General features: G+C 36.9%; 1 protein-coding gene across 1 annotated transcript in view; it reads left to right on the forward strand.

Annotated features, from left to right (window-relative positions):
- ccnyl1.S (cyclin Y like 1 S homeolog) overlaps nucleotides 1–18,581 on the forward strand; it is a 38,562-nt gene extending 19,981 nt beyond the window's left edge. Inside the window, 7 exon segments of the mRNA NM_001094965.1 lie at nucleotides 813–913; nucleotides 3,023–3,058; nucleotides 3,812–3,863; nucleotides 6,824–6,943; nucleotides 9,780–9,946; nucleotides 15,511–15,673; nucleotides 16,995–18,581. Coding sequence (NP_001088434.1) covers nucleotides 813–913; nucleotides 3,023–3,058; nucleotides 3,812–3,863; nucleotides 6,824–6,943; nucleotides 9,780–9,946; nucleotides 15,511–15,673; nucleotides 16,995–17,111 — 756 coding nt within the window. The 3' untranslated portion in view covers nucleotides 17,112–18,581.
- Nucleotides 18,582–19,050: the final 469 nt, after the last annotated feature.

Raw genomic sequence — 19,050 nt, forward strand, 5'->3', positions numbered from 1 at the left:
ACTTTGGCGCCACCAGGTGTCTCCGTATCATTATTACATTGAATGGGGTTGTTCACCGTAAAAAAAAAATTTTTCAGTTCAGTTGTTTTCAGATTTTATTATTTTAAATTTAAGTTTGTTTTTGTCTCTTGCGTTTCAGTCTGGCAGTTGAATAATCCAGGTGCAGATTCTGAACTGATACAATTTGCAATAGTTTACACACATCTCAGCAGCATCTGTGGAGTATTAGCAACTATTGTATCAATTCGAACAGCTGCCATTAATGAAACTCAGGGATTCTGCTCAGCAGGGCCAAAGATAAGAAATGTATTAATTAGAACAATTTATAGCATTGGTGACCCCCCCCCTCACAAAGCTGGTTCAGAACTACATAAAAAGTTAAAAAAAATTAAACTTTAAACAAGATTAGAAAAATGGTCACAAAAAATAAGTAAATGGAAAAAGTCTTTATTTTTTTTGAAACTATCTGAAAAAAGCTGAACTGGAAAAGGTGTTTGACGTTGAACAAACCCTTTCAAGAATAAGGGCATTGATTTTCTTACATGGACACATAAGAAAATCAAATGGCATTGACTTTTTTGCACACCTGTGCTGCAAATTGTATAGGTTAAATAATTGTGGCGTTTTCCTTACAAAATTTGAGATGAACATATATTAATCAGTATTCTGGGTGATCCAGGGTCAAACATATATTAAAGTACTATCCTGGCTTATCCGTGCTCAAACCATCTAGAAAAAAAACTGAATATGGGTCATGTTTAATGAATTCCCAATTTTTTTCAAAGTATCTTTCTCTCTCTCTTCTTCAATAGATATCTCCTGGGCAGCTTACCAAGAAGTACAGTTCCTGCTCCACAATATTTTTAGATGACAGCACAGTCAGTCAGCCTAATCTCAGAAGCACAATTAAATGGTAAGTAACTGAAAACTTGCAGGTGGCGAATCAAAATTGTACAGAAGGTCCTTCCATTTTTAAATTTAAAAAAAACTTTATATATATCTATATCTATCTATATAATCTATCTATATTATCTATCTATATTATCTATCTATCGAATCTATCTATCTATCGAATCTATCTATCTATCGAATCTATCTATCTATCGAATCTATCTATCTATCGAATCTATCTATCTATCGAATCTATCTATCTATCTATCGAATCTATCTATCTATCTATCGAATCTATCTATCTATCTATCGAATCTATCTATAGAATCTATCTATCTTATCTATCTATATATATATATAGGGTAAGTATTAAACCTGGGTGCCAGTCCCAAATAAAGACGAATATTCCACAATATAGACTAAGAGGTCTATCACTTGAATAGAAAGGTTTGTGTTGGTATTTGCAGACATGGTGCTTTCCAAATCTGCAGTATTTTCGCACATATAATAGACAATATATCTCTGTAAGTTGGACCACCCCAAAACTACTATTTTATAATATAATCCTATATCTTTAAGCAAGTGTCAGGCACAGGAAATTTCCTTAAACAGAGAGAGAGACAAAATGTTCAAAAGCTGCATGACACTTAATACAAACAAGGAGCAAAATATGTCTGTATGCAGAAATATTGAAAGAATATGTATATTGGAAAGTTGCTTAGCATTACCTTTCTTTCCATTATCCTAAAGATTTTTCAACTAGAATTTGCAATTACAAATAGTTTGCCTGTCTTATGCTATTCTTTTCATACATTACAGAAATAATGTAGCAGCAATTGGCTCTTTAGCCTAAACTCAGATTTCCAGAATTTCTTTCATGCTTCTGTTATTTTCCTTTTACTCAAGTATGATATTCACCACGCATTGTATGTACTAGGATCTTGGCAGAATCTCATCTGTTTTTAATGCAGTGTTCTTTGAGGGCATAAAGATCACGGCCATTCAAAATTGGCTTCCTGCCTTGTCCCTTGTGTACAGAGATTTTTCCTGATTCTCTGAATATTTCAGAGGCACATTTATTAAAGGTCGAATTTGAATTCATGTGAGTTTACAAATGGCAACAATCTGGATAACGGCGACGTTTCAGGCCCTGTTTGGCCTTTTTCCAAGCTTGAAAAAAGGCCAAACAGGGCCTGAAACATTGCTGTTACGCATGTCGTTGCCATGTGTATCGAATAAAGCCTTTTTTATTTTTAACATATACCGGTACTCTGCTTCAAGTATCTTACAGTATGTGAATGGATGGTGGCCATTAACTGCACCTGCACTGGGAACATTTTTCTCAAATATAGAGTTAAACGGAGCTGATTCTACCAAGTTTGTCAGATATTCATTGACGGTTAAATACAATATATCTTCTAGCGGGGCTTCCTTTCCTACATGATTCCAGTACAAACAAAATCTAACAAAATAACTGCCTTTTGCACAAATCCTGCATGTAGAGAGTCATGATGTCTGGTGATTTTAATAAAGTGAGCTCCAATACATCTTCTAGGCAAATGAGCCCCCTATAATATATATCGGATCTAACTGTCAATGATTATCTGACAACTCCTGCAAGAAGAGAGAAAGAAGAGGAACAGATGCTGAAAGAGGGATAGTGAAGATGAACTTGATTTTTTCAGAAGCGGTGCCAGATTTTTAGTTTTATAGTTTTTATTTAAAAGGTTTCTTATTTCAGTATGCTGAAGATTATATTACATTTTTATTTTCACGATTGTTCCCCTTTAAGGTCAAACTTAACAAGAGTATCTAGGGTAGAAAATAGCCGTTCAACTTTACCGTGGAAGTGGGGCTTCTGTGGATATTTATGATCGCAAACCTCGGACTAACTAGCATTCCCCAGCTACAACTACAGGCCCCTCCAGGGTTGTTGGCATCACACTTTGGGAACCACTATTACTATACTAGACTGTGAACATTAAGTCGCAGGGCTCTTTAGTGTTCTTATATGTATAGATTTGTTGTTTTAAAATGAGGGCATATTCAGAAATACAATATATAGTAATGTGAAATATTTTGCCATGTTTTACACACTTCTATATGTCATAACATTATTTTTTCTTTGCAGTGTTACCCTAGCAATATACTACCATATTAAGAACAGGTATGACAACAATTGCTTTTATTAGATTACATTGTAGCTGCCTAATGAAATATAATGGACTTTCTCTTCCTTTTATTAATCCCCACCATACCCTCAACTTTATTTGGCAGGGTCATAACTATTTTTACCACTCCAATATGGAAGGAGATAGCATTATATCAGGCTCTGACATGAAATTAAAGGGCAAAGTGGAAATTCATATCTCTCTGATCTAAGCTTAATTGACACATGGGGACCATTGCATACCAGTGGCCACAATTATAAATACACTGCATGCATATAATATAATCCTCAGTATAGTTCATATTTTTAATGTATAACAATCAACTGATAACTTTAAACATGCACCTCAATAGATTGACCACTCCCTTATTATGTGCACAATTCATCTCCTACAAAAGGGTTCACATGGAGATGAGAAACTTCTGAATGGCCATCAAACCAGAATACAACGATACATTAATGAAAATTGCTCAAATAATGTTTTCCCATCTGCTTTGTGGGAGAAAAACATAATAAGTGGGATTAATAAAATCAAGATAGCAGCATAAAATTACCTACTTGACTAAATGAAAAACAATTGTAATTTTATTGATTTTGTTTTTTTGTCATATAGTTCTGTATTTACTTCCCAGTTACTTCCCATGGACTGTTACAGAATGTGTCCTTGAACCTTTAAGTCTTGAATATTTGTTGAAATATGCATTGAAACAAATTTGGCATTGAGTTAACTGATTCCTATATAATTTGCAGAGATTCTGATAGGTCCTTGGACATATTTGATGAAAAATTGCATCCGATAACAGTAAGTATTCATACAGGTCACGGAACTCCTGGGTGGCTTCTAATAATTTATTTATTATAATTCACAAGTTTCATTGAGGCATGTGACAGATATTACATCACTAAGCAGCATTTATAAGGATATAATTTACAGGATATTCATGGCTCTTGTGTAATAAAATATACACACACACACACACACACACACACACACACACGAACTGTAACTTTCTTAAAAAAAGACACTTTTAGTTACAAAGTTTGTACAAAGCATGCATAAGCTGATGCGCCCTGTCAAGGCAGTGTCCATGAGTCAGTCCTATCCTAAGTGAAAAAATAAAGTGTTATCTTTGGGGGGAGAAAGCCCAACCCGCTTTTCTCTTTATTTAGCATGATCTCTTTCAAAGGCACCATTAGGCGGGCGTTGGGAGAGCGAGCATTTAAGGAGAGAGCCACCTCCTCAAAATATAAAGTTTTTTTTTTTTTTTTAAACGAAACAGGGGGTTATATATTGAGAGTGCTAGTGCTAACTAGTTTAGTATGTAAATTAAACCTTGCCCACATGCACCCAATAAGGTGAGGTGATAACTTGTTTAATATATATATATATATATATATATATATATATATATATATATATATATATATATATATATATATCTATCATGCAGGCAGAGTGCACAAAATTAGTCAAATATATAACCTGGGTGCCAGTCCGAATATAAATAGATACCAAGGTGAGTTGACAGCACTCCAAGGAAGTTTTGAGGCAAAGGTTTCAGCAAACAAAATGTAGGTTTTATTGGTTCCAACGTTTCAGTTCCACACTGGAACTTTCATCAGGGAAATGATGAAAGTTCCAGTAAAACAAATAAATTCAAATAAGTTTCTAGTTCAGTGGTTTATTGGTGACCTTTTTAGTATAGTGGGTGTTTCAAAATCTATTTTTGTAAGTAGCTACTCAAACATGGGATTCTCTAAATATGTATGGCGAAAGTCCTAAAAAGACAAGATCATTACTAATCAGTGGCCAGTGAGATAGAGAATTCTAAAGATCACGGAGGATGAGCTCCTACAAAAATACCCTGGGCTGGGTTTATCCCTTACTGATTAGTGGTTACCGTTGTGTAGAAAAAATACAAATTTTATATTTCAGACCATCGGTTCAGTTTAGAATTTGACCATTAGGTGTCAGTCTGAAATAAATTACAGTCTGGATCTGCATCCCAATACAGCTATTTTTGTACTGATACACTTAGCAGGAGTTTTGGGAAGCGTATAAAGTGCAGAAGGGCTAAACCCCATCTAATGTATCTGCTGCCTTTTTATCTGCAGAAATCCACAGAGAATGGCATTGTTGCTAAAAAATAAAACAAAAACCCCAAAACAACGGTCAATGAGTTACTTTTAGCGGCTACAAAATAGACATGAAGCTAAATATTATCCTTAATAAAAACCTTTTGCAGACATATTCTACATTATTGTCATCAGTTCCTGACCCAGTGGAGCTTACAATCTCTAAGGTACCTTCACTACACCTGATTTTATTACAATCGACTTAGAAGGGTAATTCATCTTTTAAGTCACCTTTTAGTATTTCTGGAATGACCTGTTCTTATCAACATTTTTATTGGTCTAAAATGAAAGTAATTTAAACAAAAAAAAAATTAAATTGCCCAAATTGAACCCATATTTACTAATGCAAGATCAAAACAGGGGGGTTGTGGGAGCACTCTAAAGGCTTTAAAGTATATATATAAGTATAATAAATGCTATTGCATATGTACCCAAAACAGGGGTTATTTTGTTACAAAGTTATGATCATAAAATTGATAAGCCACCATACCACGTCAAGGTAAACCCCGAATGGCGGTCCCTAACTTGTTTTATATTTTATGTGCATTTTAGCATTACCTGTAATCAATGTCCGTTGAACGCTGTTTTTTCACTGAAGGCTAAATCCTCCCCAGCCAGCAATCAGGCTTTTAAAGGAGAGATATTCCCAAAACAAACGCCCAATTTTAAAAGCATAGGATCACCACTAGTTTAAAGGGGGGGTATGGGGTGCTACAACCACTGAAGCTATGCCACAGCTCCTGGCTAAATATACAATATCAAAACAGGGGGGTTGTGGGAGCACTCTAAAGGCTTTAAAGTATATATATATATAAGTATAATAAATGCTATTGCATATGTACCCAAAACGGGTTATCTTGTTACAAAGTTCCCTCTAATTTACTAATGCAAGGTCTACTTTTAGTGATGTCCCCATTATGATCTACATGCATAAAAGCATGGTTAGCATCCTGTTCCTTGGGAAATATTACTTAAATATTGATTTATGGGAAAATATATATTGCTATATTTAACAAAACTATTTCTTATACTACCTTAACATAATGAATATTTGACCGAAAGCATGAAACAGGAGGATGATATAGACAAGCTGTTTGTTGACAGTGTCTATTGATCACCAGCTAAGGGTCTACTGGTAGATCTCAATCTACTTTTTGGGCACCCCTGTTCGAATCCAAACACGGATGAGAAACATTTAGCCTGCATCATGAACTCATGTACATTTTAGATAAAAGTATGTCTGTTTATGTTAACTTCATTTCAGTTTCATTAACAAGGCTTGATGTTCTGCACATGCTGAGGAAAAGGCTGAGCAAATGCACTAGTTGACAGGGGATATAGGTAGTACTTGGAATTTCAAAATAGGAAAGGTGCTGTACCAGATTGTGATAGCTTTAACCACGCTGGTATCTTATTCCTGATTGTAAAAGCTTAATGAGCTGTAAGTGTTCTGTTTCTACTTCATGCTTTCAAAATATTTTCCATACTTCATAGACTGAAGCGCTATTATACAATTTGAGCTTTGGCTCAACTGCGTGATAGATATTGGAGTTGGGTATGGATCTGCGAGTAGGCTTTTTCCTGGGGTTTTTATAACGTTTTAAATGTCGGCTTTCTTTCTTACAGCGTGAAGAGGTGGCTCATGATTATTGTAAGCATGATCCAGATCATAAGCACATCTACCGATTTGTGAGGACTCTCTTCAGTGCTGCACAGCTAACGGCTGAGTGTGCGATTGTTACTTTAGTAAGTTTTGCTGGCCTTTGTTATTTACAGGGGCAAATTTATCAATGTGTAGTAAAAACCATGTTCAATTCATTCTGATGAGATTTTTAGATTTATCAGTGGGTGAAAATTGGAACCAGTAGATGAACACGGTTTTAAAAACCCCATAGGAATGGACAGAATGTGGGGGAGTTTTAACTTATTAAGCTAAACTCACATTTTGCTAAATCTGCCCATAGAGTATCTTTATGTAATTATTCCTTATGTCACAGTAAACCCACATGAACAGGTATTGCTTTCATATTTTTTTTATCCAGCTGTTTGGGTCACAGTTGCGTCAAAGAATGCCCTCTGAATCTTAATATGATTTGTCGATTATTTAGTTGCTGCAACTGGAAGTGCCACTTTTATTCCACTATGAGATCTGACAGCACCATTACAATGGGATTTACTGAAAAAAATCCTCATAAATCCTCAGTATGGGTGTTACAGTATCGATATATGTTAAATATAAGGTTATACTTTAACCCTCTTTTGAATTAACTTTTAGCATGTTATATAATAGTTTTAAGCAACTTTTCAATTGGCCATCAATATTTATAATTTTTATATATATATATATATATATATATATATATATATATATATATATATATATATATATATATAAATTTTTTAATTTATTTATTTTTTAATTTTTTGCCTTCCACTTCTGACTTTTTTCAGGGGGGGGGGGGGTCACTGACCCTACCAAAAAACAAATGCTCCATAGAGCTACACATTTATTGTTATTTCTACTTTTTTTGTTTATCTTTCTAAATAGGCCCACCTACTATTCATATTTCAGTCTCTTATTCAAATCAATGCATGCATGCAACCAGATTGCTGAACAAACTTGAGAGCTGGCGAATTAAAATGATGATAAACCAAAGACATACATACATTATAATAAAAGTGAACTCAAAGGTGAACACTCCCTTTAGGTTCTTTATTATTCCACTTTTCTAACATGCTATATGTTTCTAAATGTATTAATAAATAACATTTGTCATTATATAAAGAAATGAATGTTAAATATATATTTTTCCACAAATCTCACAAATCAATATATAACTGTAGCTAGAATATATAAGCCAAGACTGAGTGAAGTCTGGTGTCCCAAACACTCATAAGAGTATCTAGTTGTGAAAGGTCTTCAACATTTTCAGGATTATTCAATGAGTCCAGTTGCTTAACCACTGATCCCAGTTGGGAAAACCCCACAATATGTCTTAGTGTACAAGGCTTTTGGTTTTATACAAAATTTCAAAACCTCCACAAATAAAAAGGTTCATGTTGCAGCACATCTCCTACTTATGATTGGGTACTAGGAGTAAGCAGAAGAGGAACATGGCTAGGGCAAAATAGTAGGGGTCATGTACCTCTGCTGGGTTTGGCCCTTTTCTAAATGCCAGTTCACAGAGATTCTGTGCCAGTGCACATACTTTCCCCTCAACTGCTGTCTAGAGGTGATGCAAGAGGAATATATTTAGGCGTGCATGAAGGACCATGTTTATAACTGAGGAGGCTGCTCATTGTGAGTGACTGATTGCTGCCGGGAGGGATGAGGCATCGCATGTAGGCCCTCACACTGGCAGCTGTTAATGGCTAGACCCTGGGCCCCGTTGTATGACTGCTGGCTGTGGACTGACCATGGTTGGATTATTTGTGACCTCCCCACTGCAACTTGGACTCCAAATGTTAAAGAGCTAATAGACTGAATTGTGGCTGTGGGGAATTATCCGTGCATTTGTGTTGCCAGGAAAAACATATTTCACTCCTAAGCTTCTGGTGAGGTGGGCTTCTGATGGAGAAAGAACCTTCAAATGTGTTGCTGCCAGCCTGCATGTCTTTTATTAAAGGACCTGCAATTGTATCTGCTGATTTATAAACACTGGACACATTTGCACCAGCACAATAACCCATGACAACATATGTTTGATTTAATTGTTCTACCAGCAGTCTAAAGTTATTTACTGATTGGTTGCTATGGGTAACTGACCAGGTGCAAGTTTGCCCAATGTTTATAAATTTGTCTCCCTATGTGCAGTGCTACCTGTGTGAATCTAATAGAAACATAAGTAAAAACATCCATTTTGTTGTGTCCCTACAAATGATATGCCCACCATTGAGGATGAAGCTGCTTGCTAGTAGCACACATTAGAGAGAGAGAGAACACGCCACCAGTTATCACTCTGTCTTTTCATAAATTACAGTATCTTAGCAGATGTCACCATAAAAAGTTTTATGAGTAGCAGCTTCAGCTGACAGATGACGTTTGTCAGCTGAATTTGTGCAAACATTTGTGAAAATAAGGTAAGTGACTCTACTCCTTCCAACTACAACATAGAGACACAAGGTGAAAATGTATGAAATCACGTGTGTATGACCAGCATTTTGTCCCTATTGATAAAGGTCCTAAGAGGGTTGAAATGTTGGACAGCTTCAAGATACGATTTCAATTTTTTATTTTGATCTTGGTTTAATTCCAAGCAGGGAACTGTATACAAGTAGTTTGAATTTGTCTTTTTTTCCACATGTCTGCATGCTTTTCTGACACATAAGGGCAGAGACACACCAGGGGATTCGGGGAGATTTAGTGGCCTGGCGACAAATCGTCTCTTCCTTTGGCGACTAATTTCCCCGAACTGTTTTCTCGCCGGCTAGAATCTAAATCGCCAGCGGGATGACACTGGAAGTAGAGGCAGGAAGTAGATGATAATGACAACAATATGTTGAAAACAGATTCGCTGTGTAGCGCTGAGTTCAGCTCACATTTTGCAGGTGCTTAATTAAATCTAGCATCTCTGTCCCATAGGTTTACCTGGAAAGGCTTCTAACCTACGCAGAAATTGACATTTGTCCCAGTAACTGGAAACAAATTGTTTTGGGAGCCATTCTTCTTTCTTCTAAAGTTTGGGATGATCAAGCTGTGTGGAATGTTGATTACTGTCAGATCATGAAGGATATTACGGTTGAAGACATGTAAGTGTTTTTCTATGTTACCCATAGGAATATAATTTGTCTAATATCTCCAGCAGACCTAAAGATTTCTCCCTAGATTTGCTAATCCTTCGGCCAGCAAGTGTAACCCAGTTTAAAGGACAAATGAGTGGTTTCTCTAATGCAGGTTAACTTTTTAGTATGTTCTACAATGGCCAATTCTAAGCAACTTTCAATTGGTCCTCATTATTTCTTATTTGTAGTATTTGAATTATTTGCCTTCTTCTTATGGCTCTTTCCAGCTTTCAAATGAGAGTCACTGACCCCATCTAAAAACAAATGCTCTGTAAGGCTACACGTATTATTATTGCTACATTTCATTATTCATCTTTCTATACTGGCCTCTTCTATTCATTTTGGTTGCTAGGTTAATTTGAACCCTAGCAACCAAATTGCTTAAAATGCAAACCGGAGAGCTGCTGAAGAAAAAGCTAAATAACTTAAACACAAATAAAAAAATGAAAACCATTTGCAAACTGTCTCAGAATTTCACTCTCTGCATCATGTGAACATTTACAATAATGGATTCATAAAGCTGAATAATGCTAAATAACCCTCTCTGTAGCTTCCTTTATGAATTTTGTGCAAATTTTGCATATATGAGATATTAATTAAATTGTTTGCCAATTGTTGCTTGTTTTAAAACACAGCAGGTGTTACAAAATGAGCTTTTGTATTCTCAAAGAAGGATGGCACGGTAATTCTCACTAAATAAGCAACATTGGGTAATTTATATAATTAAAATATTTTATATATGAAAGCGTACTTGAAATATTACTTGCTCGTTTAATTGAGCAGGCAATCTGAAAAACATGCAGGATCATAGGAAATCTTCTAGATGACCTTCCTACATTTAATTACCATCGACGTTTAATTTTGTACAACTATTTCCACACTTGTAATTCATCAGCCTCTCACTGAAAATGGGTACAATTTTGCTCTAACAAAATGAATAAAAGTTAACATTGTGCAATTACGGTATTTTTTCCTTCTGCAATTAAAACCTATTAGAAGAGCAAGCACAAAAGCAGTAGCAGAGTGCATTCATTAGTGTTCTGGTCAGCTGATTTACATTTCTATAGACTTGCACCTCATCTTGGAACTGCCTGTTCATTTTAGCAGAATGTTGTTGCTCATTGCTGCATATGTCTATATAATAATTAGCATTGCAACTTTTTTTTTTTTTTTTTTCAAATACAGGTGCACATTCCCTTGAGAAATTCTACTCTATGCATTTATAGTCTATGATGATCGCGTGTCCACAAGTAATTTTAATCAGATTTATTTCATATTTCTAAACACTTTTCACAGCAGAACAATGCTGTCTTTTAAAGCACTTCAACAGAGATGAGCATAATTTATGTTTTAGGGCACAAAAAAATGTTCCTTACAGTAAGCCGACTCCCAGAAACCCATATATCTATGTTTTGGGGGGAAATGCACACTCAAGCTAATTCAAAATGTTCACTTTGCAGATTATTGTCCCCAAGAGTTCTTGGGTGCAAAGATAAAATGTTATAAACTGAAATTAAAATAATCAAAATAAAAAAATAATTTAATTAATGGTGTGAGGAGCACTCTTGTTGTTCACCCTAGGCAATAAAGCTTTTTTAGTGCAAGAAACGCGTTATGCTTAAGGGCTCTTACAGACGAGCGTTTTTAGCTGCGCTCCCCTGAGTTCCGTTTCATGTGTTCAGCCGCAAGGGAGTGCAGGAGTAGACGCACTGAATTATTTTCAGTGCGTATGAAAATAATGTATGTAAGCGCCGAACGCAGGAAAAATGCAACATGCATCCCAACCTGTGTTCGGCGCTTACATGCGTCTGTGTGAGTAAAGCCCCATTGCGGCTGAACGCATGAAACCGGAGCGCAGCTAAAAACGCTCGTCTGTAAGAGCCCTAAAAAACAAAAGCATTCATACGCTTGTCAAGTTGTGTGCATTCTGTTGTGAGCAAAAGCTCCCCACCCCCCAAATAAATGTGTTACAGGTATGGGAATCCATTATCTGAAAACTGGTTATCCAGAAAGCTCAGAATTAGGGAAACGTTGTCTCCCATAGACTCCATTATAATCAAATAATCCAAATTTTAAAAAATTATTTCCTTTTTCTCTGTAATAATAAAATTGTAGGTTGTATTTGATCCAGCCTATTGGGTTTATTAAATGTTTACATGATTTTCTAGTAGACTTAAGGCATGAAGATCCAAATTACGGAAAGATCCGTTATCCAGAAAACCCCAGTTCCCAAATATTCTGGATAACCGGTCCCATACCTGTATAAAGATTAGTGTGAGCTAGTGTGAATACTGTGTCACTTACTTGGGTGTGAAGGGAAGGATCACAGATAGAGGAAAGCCCCAATATGGCACATGATATTAGGGGTTGTTGCATTCGGGGTTCAGGAAGCAGGGGCAACAGGAGACGTAGTTTAGGGGAGGAATGAAACAAAAGTGTATAAAGTGTATAGCTATAAAAGCTGGTGATCTGTCCCTGTATCCATGCATGGTCCAACGAATCTGCTTGAGAATTTACCATAAGGTATTTTTATTGGCAAGCTTTTCCTTTTTATAAACAACTTTTTGTTAAGCCGGCTGCTGACTAACCCAGATATCATTGCACATCTTTGTAGAAAGGGTTTAAATGTAAGTCTGCTGTATGTGTGGAAGGGGGCAGGGGAATTCCTTCTTGCACACTGTGCTATTTATTTATCATGAGCGGAGTCTATATTGCTTCAAGAGCCCTTTCTCACTGAGATAATGGCCGCAGCTCTCCACTGATCCATTTGTTGCCTTGGTGATGTGTCCACTCTTTTGTTGCTAGGTCTGTACTTCAGTAATAATAATAAAACCTTTCCTGTTATCAATCTTGTGAAAATGTTGCCGGGTTCATTGGAGATAATAAAGCGCAAGTATTACTCCTTTCATCTGTTGTGCTATAGCCAGTCTTCATGCCTGTGAGAGACAGTCTGTACAGCTGCACTAATAGAGCTGCTCCCAAACAACAAATGGATTGGATCTTGTTGATTGGTTACAACAATAGAGTGCTTTACATCTCCATCATATATCTCTTTCGGTATCCTAATTATTTTATGATGAGACTACGTCTATATCTTTTCCATATTGACATATATGTAATCTTTGGGTAAGGTTCTCTTTCCATTTCCAAATGGTGTAAAATTGACTGTTTCATATTTGTACTGCTTTTTTTTGTTCTATTTTTGTTCTATTCATATACACTGCTGGGAAGATTTCCCTTTATTGAGTGAAAAGTATAGGTAAAGGTAAGCACAAAAAGTACATTGTACATTGTACAGATATAGGACCCATTATCCGAAAACCTGTTATCCAGAAAGTGACAGTGACGGGTAACTATAAGTGTGATAGCTGTAGATGCATTACCTGTGGTCACACTTAATATGAATAGCTACATGAACTGTAACACTTCACATGTGGTATATAGCTGATCATGTGTCTAAAATGTTGCAAACAATATGTGGGTTACGCAGGTAGGAGGTTAAGGGTAAGGGCACACCTGGCGATTCGGGGAGATTTAGTCGCTTGCCAACTAATCGCCTCTTCTTTGGGGCGACTAATCTCCCCGAACGCCCTCCCTCTGTCTTGTGCCGGCTAACTTTTCATTATAGCCGGCACAAGGCAGAGGGAAGGCGTTCGGGGAGATTAATTAGAGATTACAATTGACGATTTTTTAACGATTAAGACTAGTAGTTAATCTTTACATGATACTATAAGAACAACGTTATTGAAGCCGTTATGGTTTATACATCTTATAGAGAGTAGTACTAGTACCCCGGGAAAGTATGATCTAAAAGAAGAGAGATAATCTAATTGATTGGTTTTACACAAAATGGGATGGAACTACCCTGGTTTTAAATTTCGGGATTAATGAGCTACTGGCGCAAAGACCTATGATTAAGTACCGGAGGGTATGAAACACGTAAGGTGGGTCATATGGGGTCAGTATGTACTCATTTGAATCTGATTTTATGTAAAATTGAATAAAACTTTTATATTTGTAATGAATGACGGGTATTTAGGGACATATATTTTATCTAATTGTATTGTTGTGCCTTGGAAATTGGGGCACGTCCCTATCACCCTGCTGCCCTTTTTGAACGTACAGCATAGACTTCCCATTTTTCTTTAATAATACCATTATGATTTTATAGTTGACTTTTAAGGTATGAAGATCCAAATTACAGAAAGATCCATTATCCAGAACCCCCAGGTCCCGAACATTCTGGATAAACAGGTCCCATACCTGTAGTATATAAATGATTTGCCACTTGGGCTATGATTCTTATTTTATGATTTATAATACAGTTTACACTATATGCCCTTGTTGCTCCTTTTCCCATGTATGAAAATATCAAGTGAGTGATTACTATCAAATAAAGGCTGAAGTTGCTCCAAACCTTGTGCTTTTCAAAGGTGGGATATGTGGGAGCACTTTGTAATGGTGTAGGGAGTTGCAAACACACTTATACAGCACTTCTGTTCTCAAATATATTGGGTGTTTTATACTTATCAAGTGTTACTGCTTGCACTTAATAAAGAACGTAATAATACACGTATAAGGCAGTTTTATGCATGAAACATTTATTTGGTGCACGAAAAAATAGTATGATGCAAAACACTTTAGGAGGGAGGAGCTTGGGGGCCATTGAACTCTAAGGTACTTCTGTCCTTTTCGTATGGATTAAATTCGCACAAAGGAAAATGTATTCACGCAAAGGCATAACTTTTATCTAGGGATGCACCAAATCCACTATTTGGGAATCTCCGAATCCTTGGTGAAAGATTCGGCCGATTCCTAATCCATAAAAGTGGAAAAAAATCTTCTTTTGTGATGAAAAGGCACGTGATTTCCCTACCTGCCCCTAATTTACATATTCAAATTCGGTTCGGCCAGGCACAAGGGTTCGGCTGAATCCGAATCCTGCTGAAAAGGGCCGAATCCTGAACCGAATCCTGGATTCGGTGCATCCCTACTTTTATCGCAAACAGTTTTTCCCGTTACTGACTTTTATTACATTACCCCTTATATCTGTTGATCCAGCACCTACTAATAAACATTCTTGGCAACAATAGTCCTATTTTATGAGAGAGATTTCTGTGGCATTTAACCCCTGTTTATCTTCCTGTGTATGAACTTAACCTATTGTACTCAACACAGCTTATCAGTTATCTGCTGTGTATCCTGTGCCTTTTCTCCTTTTTCAGCTTGAATGGCTGCCACCATGGCTACACAGAAGCTTGTTTATATAAACTATAGTAGAGTTTCGGAAGCAAACATATTAGTTAAGCCAGTACTTTATATTGCCATTGCTTCGAAACACTTTCCTTTTTAGGTGTTACTGTTCCTTTAAACTAGAAATTAATTTTATTATTATTTTTAATCCACTCTATGTGCCACAGGTCTTATTTTCTTTAGAAAACTTTAGGCTGTTACAAGAAAAATACACTAGAAAAGTGTAGGTTTGTAATATTGATGTTACCACCCCCACTAAAGAAATTTTCTAATTTCAGGAATGAGATGGAGAGGCATTTCCTGGAGCTGCTGCAGTTTAACATTAACGTTACCGCCAGTGTGTATGCCAAATATTATTTTGACCTTCGCTCTCTGGCAGATGATAACAACCTTCATTTTCTGCTGGAACCCCTCAGCAATGAAAGGGCACAGAAACTAGAGGTAAAACTGACAGCATTTTAAAGCAAAGATCACCAAGCACAGGCTGTTGTGTATGTTCTGCCTGCTGCTTTCCTATTTCTGTGTGTTGCTAGTAATTGTGTATATGTGAATCCTCCACAAATGAGTCTGATACGACAAGGAGAATCAGATCTGAACTCGCATATTCAAAATTGAGCCCAGTGAACAAAAGACACACTTTAAAGAGATACTGACACCGGATAATAATTTTTTTTTTTTTACATCCATCATAACATTATCTTTTAGTGCTATTTATAATTTTGCCATAAAAGTATTTGCCTGATGCTTTTACATTACCTTTCTTACCCCCGTGTTCCTGTATGAGGGGGCTGCCATATTTGTAGGAGTCTGTTAGCATTAGAAACTCTAACTGATGTGTTGAGAAAGGGACAGTCATGTTAGCAAAACAGTCCGGCTTAGGAACGTCAAGTAATAATTACTTAGAAAAGCAGAACTATCCTCAAAAAAACGATCAACATGACCTATATGTAACTTTTGGAGGCAGATTTATTAAGGGTCGAATTTAGAATTAAAAAAAAAACGTGGAAATTCGAATAAAAAAAGACCAACCAATATTTATTAAAAAAATCTAAACGGGTGAATTGGCCGTTTTCGTTCGAATCAAAGTAACATCGTATTTGATTGAATTTGATTTGAAGTTTTTTTTAAAAAAAAAAAAACTAAAAAGTTCACCAATTGACTCCAAATCGTAAAACAGCAATTCGGCAGATTTTCGATGGTGAATGTTCGAAGACTGTACATGATCAATTTCGATATTCAGATTTTCTCATTTGTTTTCAAATTTGAATCGAATTTGGACTATTCTCCAGTTAAAGTACACAAAAAATAGCTCAAAATTCAAATCTTTTTAATTCGAATTTTCACTTCGACCCTTGATAAATTTGCCCCTTGTAGATTAATATTTTTGAGTGTCGGTATCACTTTAAGCATTTCATGCCCCATCTGGGGGATTCCTATTTAATATGGCTAAACTGCAAAAGGCTCAGATTGAAATATTGCACGCTAGGACTGACTTCCAGTTTAAGTTCTACAGTAACAAATTGGGGATGTTGCATAACTGCTAGCATGACTCCGGCTCAGGTCAGTGTTATAGCTGGGCACTCCACCCGGCATTTTTATAACGTGCCCAGCTTTTCTCCCACCTCTCTTATCAATACAAAGCCTTCCCCAAGAGCTCCCACTATAACAGAAAACCTTCCAGAAGGCATTCATGAATGTACAATTTGTCTTTCAAATCTTTTATATTTTCATGGTTAACATTTCTTTGAATGATTTTTCCTAGGCTATCTCCAGACTTTGTGAGGATAAATACAAAGACCTATCTAAGGCTGCCATGAGAAGGTCAATAAGTGCTGATAACCTAGTGGGCATTCGGCGCTCTAACGCCATTATCTCCTGAGGCACTATGTACAGGAGCGAGACGCAGCTAAGATCCAAATGGTGTGCCGTGTGGATATTCAGAAACCGTTAATTTCCCACACGTTCTTCTACTCACTATTGCCCACCGGCTGTGATATGTCTTCCAGCAACGAGGGCTGTGGGAGGAAATGGGCACCCGGTTAATAGAAGCATGAATGCAGTAAGGCCTTCCTCAGGATTAAGGAGCACACGCTATGGGAATATTGAGGAGGGGCTGTTGTAAGCAGCACAGTCTACTTATAAAACATGTAACCACTGGTGCATCAGCAGCGTGGGAAAACCATTTCTTTCCACCACCTTCATTTGTTTGCTTACTGTGTAGGCCTATAGCTGTGAACGGAGACTTTTTATCATTATGTAGTATACAGTTTTCGAATCTTTAAAACACTAATCCTGTGAGTATAGTATATAGCCTTGTTTTATTATTTGATTTTTTTATTCCGGCAAAATGCTCCAAAGCGTTAACATTGACCTTTTCTAGCAGCACGTGATTGTATTGGAGCAAATGAAGTTGCGTTATTATGAATAATAATACAGAAACAAGTCCTCTGTGTCCAAGCCAGCCGATTTGTTTTTATAGAATTTATGAAATATTCACTTGTAGTCACTACAGTTCAACTGTCTCCAGTCTTCATGGAACAAGGTGTCTGCGACAGAATGTGTTTTTATTCTCTATTTTAAATATGACCTGGAACTGCCTGTATCTCTGTCATTCTTGGTGCTCCCAATGAATATATGCATTTTAAGGCTAAGGCACTGTATGATGAAATATGATTTGTGTGCTCTGTGCACTATATAAGCATGGGAAACTGAGATGGATTCTTGCATTGCTTGCAAAGTTGCTGCTCTAAGGACAGAGACAGATGAGTAGATTCGGGGAGATTAAGTCGCCCGGCAACATCGTCTCTTCGGGCGACTAATCTCCCCGCCAGCTAGAACCTAAATCACCAGCAGGATGGCACTGGGATAGCTTCGTTTTCCGAAGTTGCCTCGCAAGGAGACTTCAGTCAACTCTGGAAAACGAAGCAATCCAAGTGCCATCCCACTGGCGATTTAGATTCTAGCCAACGGGGAGGCTGTTCGGGGAGATTAGTCGCCAGAAGAAGATGTGATTTGTCGCCAGGCAACTAATCTCCCCGAATCTCCACATGTGTCTCTGCCCTAATAGTCTCTAGTTATTATCTCTTGGTTACTAGAGGTGTAGGTATTATACAATACCTTTTTATGTCTCCTAATTATCTGTATGCGCGGATGTCATCATTTCTAGCTATCTGCCTAAATTTACCTTTTAGCTATCTTGCAACAGCTGGAAGATTGATTTTTTTTTTTTTAGGACCACTTCAAATTACTGTAGAAGCATAAACTGAAATTCTTGAAACACCCTGAAACGTCGACATGCCATCAAAACACCGCAGTTTCCCTATGAATAAAAGTGTTTTGTTGCTAAGAAGAGTCCTAATAATTTGATTCATTGAAACCCCAATAGCTCCACTGGTGCCAGGTGTGTAAGAAATGGGAGCATCCATCACCCCCTGGCTACTAGTTCTGCTCTGAGAGCAACAACACGTGGGAGAATTTAGAGTAGCAGAATGGGTGGGTGACAAAACAGGTGGAATAGCCTCTACCTGATTTTCTTGTATCGAGGTTGCCTACATGTGTTGATGCCATAACTCCCAACTTCCAAGATCGTTATCCACTGGAGCAGTTTACTGTATAGAGTAACCTAAAAGTAGGGATGCACCGAATCCAGGATTCAGCTTGGGATTCAGCCAGGATTTGGCCTTTTTCAGCAGGATTCGGACCCCTACATATGCAAATTAGGGGACAGGGAGGGAAATCGCGTGACTTTTTGTCACAAGGAAGTAAAAAATGTTTTCCCGTTCCCATCCCTAATTTACATATGCAAATTAGGATTCGGT

Source organism: Xenopus laevis, chromosome 9_10S (genome assembly GCF_017654675.1).
Source record: "Xenopus laevis strain J_2021 chromosome 9_10S, Xenopus_laevis_v10.1, whole genome shotgun sequence".
NCBI classification, from domain to species: domain Eukaryota; kingdom Metazoa; phylum Chordata; class Amphibia; order Anura; family Pipidae; genus Xenopus; species Xenopus laevis.